General features: G+C 43.5%; 1 protein-coding gene across 5 annotated transcripts in view; it reads right to left on the bottom strand.

The window, feature by feature from the left end:
• Positions 1 to 2,233, bottom strand: part of TMEM39A (transmembrane protein 39A) — a 34,070-nt gene extending 31,837 nt beyond the window's left edge. For 4 of the 5 annotated variants that reach the window (XR_010342003.1, XM_064374658.1, XM_064374655.1 and 1 more), the window contains exons 1-2: positions 1,959 to 2,233; positions 620 to 806 (exon numbers count right to left, since the gene is read on the bottom strand). Coding sequence is in view for 4 of the 5 variants with exons in the window: in XM_064374658.1 (XP_064230728.1) it covers positions 620 to 732 (113 nt within the window). In the remaining variant the exon portion in view is untranslated. The remainder of the gene's footprint in view (positions 1 to 619; positions 807 to 1,958) is intronic. The other variant, XM_064374656.1, reaches the window with a different exon arrangement.
• Between the last annotated feature and the right edge of the window lie 5,237 nt (positions 2,234 to 7,470).

Here is a 7,470-nt window from a genome sequence, read left to right on the forward strand (position 1 = left end):
AGCCTGTAATCCCAGCACTTTGGGAGGCCGAGGCGGGTGGATCACGAGGTCAAGAGATCAAGACCATCCTGGTCAACATGGTGAAACCCCGTCTCTACTAATACAAAAAATTAGCTGGGCACAGTGGCGCGTGCCTGTAATCCCAGCTACTCAGGAGGCTGAGGCAGGAGAATTGCCTGAACCCAGGAAGCGGAGATTGCGGTGAGCCGAGATCGCGCCATTGCGCTCCAGCCTGGGTATCAAGAGCGAAACTCCGTCTCAAAAAAAAAAAAAAAAAAAAAAAAAAAAAAAAAAAAAAAACCTTATACGTAGATAAACCATCACTTTTGCCTTCTATTTTCCTTCACTTCTCCCTTCTTCTAATAGAGCCTAACTAGAATTTAGATGATCAGCCAAAAGAAAGAATGGGACTGCTTTCACTTTGTGGGCCCCATATCACATCTTTTTACCTCCAAAGTATTTTGCAATACTGAATTTTCAGTCTTCAAGGGCAGGATTTCTACCTCAGTGTTAAGAATAAATCTCAATAAGTAAATATCTGAGTGGCATGATGACTTTTATATCAGTCTTACTGATCATAGGACATTACAAATTATACATAGCCTTATTTTTTCTTTACCTGTTTCTCAAGCCTGTTCCACTGCCACAGCCCCCACCAACCAAAGTCTGCAAAGAAGGTAAAGCTGAACGGCTTAGCTGTTGCCGACTAGGGCCCCTCCTTCCACCGGGCATGTCCAGGAACCAGTCTGCTTCCAGTGCCACCTGTAGTTGCAACCCAGGTTAATGGCTGTCAACCAGTTTCAACTCTGAACAACAACAAAAACATTTAAATATCAGTAGACTATTTTTAAAGTAGGCAACAAAAAGAAGAGAAAAACTGAGTGAGCAGGCCTTACAAAAGCAGATTTCAAACGAATGTTCCCAATGTCTACTACCTACATTATTCGAATTAAAGGACTTTTCAGACTCTAACGGGTCAAAAGCCTAAGTTCTGATTTCAGCTCTGTTCAGCTTAGGCAAATCATAATTTGTGTCTTTTGTCAACTAATTTGTATCATATGTAAGATATTATAATCAGAAGTTTACAAGAAACATGACAACTTATACTTTTCCAGCTCAATGTTTCACACTTAGACTACTTGAAATATAGAAGAATCGACACTTTACAAAACGTTAGGTTTTGTTATCAAGGGATTTGGGTTGTGAGCTCAGATGGTCACATATTATCTGACCTTATCTCAATCAGTTAACTTCTGAGTTTGTTTCTTCACTGGGGGGAAAAAAAGTGTCCACTGATCTGTAGAGATTGTTAGGACTGAGGAAGAGGAATGAAAGGGTACCATTAGGTTTTTTAACTGTTTAAAAGTAAAACTGTTCAAGTGGTATCTCTATATGTTAGGGTGAAAATATTGAAAGGAACTCTTTAAGTGGATGCCCGCTCCAAAAAGCTTATGTAAAATCATATAGAAATTACTGAATCTGCAAGATTAAGAGACAAGTAAAAGATCCTCCCTTTGGAGAAAAAAAAAAAGCTGTTTTCATCATTCTACGGCAAAAATCATGATTCTACCAATATAGATACCACGTTTCCTAAACAATACAACTAAAACCCCAAGGATGACACTGGAAAAACCCTGGTTTTCAAATGTTCCCTATTCCTAAAAGCCTTCGGCTGTAAACTAACCCCAAGTGAAACAAAGTACTGAAACTGCTGGATGCAGGGGCTGCTGGTCCTTGCTCCGTTAAGAGCAAATGGAAAGAAAAGTAAAGGGCAAAAAACTGGGACGGAAGAGGTGAGAGTATGGGGTGGGGAGGACGGCAGGAGACCACCAATTTCAACAGACTGGTCCCTAAGAGAATTCGGCAGAGAACTCGACAAAGCAGTCTCCGCCGCACACCCAAGAGGGCCAAGGCAGGTCCAGGACAGCCGGATCTTGGGGCAGCTCAGTAATACTCACGCATGGAAGAGTCCCAGCCGGTGGGGCGGGATCCCTAGGAAGCGGCGACAACTTTACAGACTGGACCCCAGGTAATGGAACTCCCTCCCCGCGTTGAAACGCTCCAAACCAGCTGTTTGCACGCAGGCAGCCCCCGCCTAGAGAGTCAAGAAAAGCTGTCCAGGCTTCCGGTTGCCAGACTCAGACCCTGACTCCGAGGCAGTTCCAGAGCCAGAGCTAAAGCTACAGCCAGAGCCTGGTCCCGTCAGCACCCATCCCCAGCCTCCATTACAGCAGAGCTGAGCAGACGTGGCAGCGCACGGCGATGACGTCAGCTCCGCGACCGCGGACCGCCCCGCCGCGAGTGGGCCCCCGGAACTAGCCGGCACTCCAACCCCTCCCGTTTGCACCTGCGCAGTGGGACTCGCCTGCTCCTCTTGACTCGCGGTCTCGCCCCTTCCGGCCAGTACTGCCAACGCATTTCCTCCCCGGTCTCAGTCGGCTCGTAGCTACGAGGTGCAGGCAGCATGTTAGTGACCCTTCTTGATGTCTCTGAAACTCCATGTAATAAATTATCACCCCTATTTTACAGATGAGTGGAGACTGGGAGGTGTCACCTAGGGTCACGTCATTGCTAAGTGAAGGAGCCCAAGTCGTGAAGTCATGCTTCAGCATCCGACCATGCGCTTATTGTTTAAGTAAAGGACTAGACAGAGGCTGTGGTTACAAAGTGAATACCACAAAAGCTCAGAGTCTAGTGGAAGAGAGAAGACATCGGGAAAATACAGTAATTACCATTTGTTACAATAAATGCAACACTAAAACTATATCCAAGGTCCAGAGATAGCATGCAAGACTAATGAATTCTGTGGGATGGTGGTGGTGTCAATACCAAGAAAAGCTTTGCAGAGAGCTTGGGGTTTCAGCCAAGATTCCACAAATGCTTAGGGGCTTTATGGGAGAATGGCTGTCCTCCTGGAGGGGAAGTGGCAGATAAAACCGTAAAGATGTGAGCAACGTCATGATGAGTTCAGGAATTGCCAATAGTTTGATATTAGAAGAGTTAGAGTGTCTCGCCGGGCGCGGTCGCTCGTGCCTGTAATTCCAGCACTTTGGGAGGCTGAGGTGGGCGGATCATGAGATCAGGAGTTTGAGACCAGCCTGACCAACAAGGTGAAATCCCATCTCTACTAAAAATTCAAAAATTAGCCAGATGCGGTGGCAGGCACCTGCAATCCCAGCTACTCCGGAGACTGAGGCAGAATTGCTTGAACCCAGGAGGCGGAGAGGTTGTAGTGAGCAGAGATCACGCCACTGCACTCCAGCCTGGGTGACAGAGCAAGACTCCATCTCAGAAAAAAAAAAAAAAAAGACATAGAAGGGTAAGAGTGTCAAAAGGAGCATTTGTGTGATCTTTGGCTCCAGAGATTTTAAACTCCTTAATTGAAAGTTATTTGTATTGAATTGCGTGATTAAATAGCTTTTATTAAGAATTCTGTTGTATCAGGCACTGGACTAGTAGCTTTACACATTTCATTTAAATCTCACATTTTGATAGCTTCTACCATGGTTCCTATTTTACAGAGGAAACTGAAGTTAAGAGAAATTAAGTAACTTGTTGAAAATATCCTAGCTGGCAGGGAGGGTGGCTCATGACTGTAATTCCAACACTTTGGGAGGCAAAGTGAGAGAATCACTTGAGCTCAAGAGTCTGAGACCAGCCTGAGCAATATAGTGGGACCTTGTCTCTACAAAAAAATTTAAAAAATCAACCGGGTATGGTGGCTCATGCCTGTAGTCCCAGCTACTTGGGAGGCTAAGGTGGGAGGATCACTTGAGTCCTGGAGGTCAAGTTTACAGTGAGCCGAAAGTGTGCCACTGCACACCAGCCTGGGCAACAGAGAGAGACCCTGTCTCAAAAAAAAAAGAAAGAAAGAAAAGAAAAGAAAATAGCCTGGCTAGCTGGGTGCAGTGCCTTACGCCTGTAATCCCAGCACTTTGGGAGGCTGAGGCGGGTGGATCACTTGAGGTCAGGAGTTCAAGACCAGCCTGGCCAACATGGTGAAACCCCATCTCTATTAAAAATACAAAAATTAGTCAGCCAGTAGTGACATGCACCTGTAATCCCAGCTACTCGAGAGGCTCAGGCAGGAGAATCACTTGAGCCTGGAAGGCCGAGCTTGCAGTGAGCTGAGATTGCACCACTGCACTCCAGCCTTGGCAACAGAGCAAGAACCTGTCTCCAAAAAAAAAATTTAAAAAATAGCCTGGCAAATAAGTGCCAGAACCAGAATTTTGAGCCATAATGACTGATATCAAAACCAGTACAGTTAGTAATATTCCCAAATATTCCTAACGTACCACAGAGCTGTCACTTAGGTATACACACAAGTCTCCAACTTAGGGTGGTTTGACTCACAATTTTTTGATTCTATGATGGTGCAAAACCAACACCCATTCAGTAGAAAGTGTTCTTCCAGTACTCATACAACCATTCTAGGTTTGTTTTTGTTTTTGTTTTTTTCATTTTTAAGTATAGTCATGTGTCCTATAATGATGTTTCAGTCAATGAAAGACCACATATATGATGGTGAGCCCATGAGAGTATACTAGAACTGAAAAATTCTTATTGCCTAGTGATGTAGCTATCTTTATGTTGTAGTGCAATGTATCCTGGTGTACACAAACCTGTACTACCAGTTGTATACAAGCATAGCACATATGATTATGTATAGCATATCATACAAAATAATGATAATAAATTACTGTGTTACTGGTTTACGTATTTACTATACATACATGTATTGTTATTTTAGAGTGTACTCCTTCTGCTTATTTAAAAAAAATGAAAGTTAACTGTAAAACAACCTCTGGCAGGTATTTCAGAAGGTATTCCAGAAGAAGGCATTGTTATCATAGAAGATGATAGCTCCATGTATGTTAGTTACCACCCTGAGATCTTCCAGAGGGACAAGATGTGGAGGTAAAAGATAGTGATATTGATGATCCTGACCCTGTGTAGGCCTGACCCAAACACACACATGTATGTTTGCCTATTAGTTTTCAACAAAATAGTTTAAAAAGTAAAAAATGAAATAAAACATTTTAGAAATAGAAAAAACGCTTATAAAATAAAGATAGAAAGAAAGAAAATAGGCTGAGTGCAGTGGCTCACACCTATAATCCCAGCACTTTGGGATGCCAGGAGATTGACAGCAGCCTGGCCAACATGGAGAAACCCTGTCTCTACTGAAAATACAAAATTTAGACAGGTGTGGTGATGTACACCTGTAATCCCAGCTACTCAGGAGGCTGAGGCACGAGAATTGCTTAAACCTGGGAGGTGGAGATTGCAGTTAGCTGAGATCGCACCACTGCACTCCAGACTGCTTAACAGAATGGTACTGTCAAAAAGAAAGAGGAAGAAAGAGAGAAAGAGAGGAGAGAGGAGAGAGAGAGAGAGAAAGGAAGGAAGGAAATATTTTTCTGTATGGCTGTACAATGTGCTTGTGTTTTAAACTAAATGTTATTACTTAAAGTCAAAAAGTCGAAAAAAATTAAGAATTTTATACAGTAAAAAAGTTACAGTAAGCTAATTTATTGCTGAAGAGAGAAAATATATTTATAAGGCCGGGCGCGGTGGCTCAAGCCTGTAATCCCAGCACTTTGGGAGGCCGAGGCGGGTGGATCACTAGGTCAAGAGATCGAGACCATCCTGGTCAACATGGTGAAACCCCGTCTCTACTAATACAAAAAATTAGCTGGGCACAGTGGCGCGTGCCTGTAATCCCAGCTACTCAGGAGGCTGAGGCAGGAGAATTGCCTGAACCCGGGAGGCGGAGGTTGCGGTGAGCCGAGATCGCGCCATTGCACTCCAGCCTGGGTAACGAGAGCGAAACTCCGTCTCAAAAAAAAAAAAAAAAAAGAAAAGAAAATATATTTATAAGTTTAGTATAGTCTAATTGTACAGTTTTTATAAAATCTACAGTAGTGTAATGTCCTAGGTGTTCACATTTACTCACCACTCATTCACTGACTCATCCAGAGCAACTTTTAGTGCTGCAAGCTCCATTCATGATAAGTGCCCTGTACAGGTGTATCATTTTTACTCTGTTGCTATACCTCTATGTTTAGATCCACCAATACTTACCATTATGTTATAATTGCCTGTAATATCCAGTACAGTAATATGCTGAATAGGTTTGTAGCCTAGGATCAATAGGCTATTCCAAATATCCTCAGTATGCAGTAGGCTATACTACCTAGGTTTGTGTAAGTAACTCTATGATGTTCACACAACAACAAAATTGCCTGACAGATTTCTCAAAACATATTCCCATTGTTAAACAATGCACGATTGTACTGCACACCTTCCTGGAAGTAGAGCAAATTTTGACTAAAGTTTGATTTGGATTCCAGAAGAGGCCGAGGTGCGCAGATCACCTGAGGTCAGGAGTTTAAGACCAACCTGGCCAACATGGTGAAATCCTGTCTCTACTAAAAATACAAATATTAGCCAGATGTGGTGGTACATGCCTGTAATCCCAGCTACTCAGGAGGCTGAGTCTCAGCTACTCGGGAGGCTGAGACTGGAGAATCACTTGAACCTGGGAGGCAGAGGTTGCAGTGAGCCAAGATTGTGCCATTGCATTCCAGCCTGGGTGACAGAGTGAGACTCTGTCCTCTGTCTCAAACAAACAAACAAAAAAATCAATTGGCTTTTTTTAGTGATTCATGAATCAGGCACTATCCCATCTATGAAACAGAAAGGTATTCTAATGAGCTGAACATAAGGGGTTGGCCTTATAGGCAGAAATAGGCTGAAGAAAGCAGAAATAAGAAACAAAAATCAGATTGGTCATTTTGAAGTTACTTTCCTTAAAAAGTATCAGAGGGGACTTCTTTATCATGCCAGCTCAGGTATATGGGCTCCTTCTGACTGGTTGCTGCGAATCTCCTATTTGTTGGGAAACTGGCCCCTTTTAAAGTTGTTTAATTTCGTGGCACCTAGGACAAGTGCCTCCATTCTGGTTTTTTCTACTCTCTTGAGGCCTAATGACAGAGTTCAGTCCCGAACAAGGACCTCCTGTAAACTTTATTCAACACCATTGATTCATTTTTCCTACGTCTAAGTCACCCCAACTGTTACAAATTCCTATTACAAAGAGACCCATGCTATGCTAATTGCAACCTCTGGGGTCTAACTGTGCTGTACACACACACACACACACACACACACACACACAGACACACACACACGCTCAAAGAATCTATGCCACTTGATAAGAGACAATTTGACATCAAGAGAATAACTGTCTAGCCTAAGCTCTATGCCGAGCCTTGGTTGTGCCACTAACTGTGAAACATATCCTCTCTGACCTTCAGTTTTCTGGCTGCAGACCTATTTTCGCAGGGGTGCCAGAGAGGAAGGATAGGGAGCTGATGCATTCGTTTATTTTCCCCACCTTCCAAGCGCAGACTTCTCAGGGAAACTCCGCAAGGCTGGGGGCTGGAGGAGGGGTGGGGGAGCAGC

The sequence above is a fragment of the Aotus nancymaae genome, unplaced genomic scaffold (genome assembly GCF_030222135.1).
Source record: "Aotus nancymaae isolate 86718 unplaced genomic scaffold, 86718_ANA_hifiasm-v0.15.2.pri h1tg000011l, whole genome shotgun sequence".
In the NCBI taxonomy this organism is placed as follows: domain Eukaryota; kingdom Metazoa; phylum Chordata; class Mammalia; order Primates; family Aotidae; genus Aotus; species Aotus nancymaae.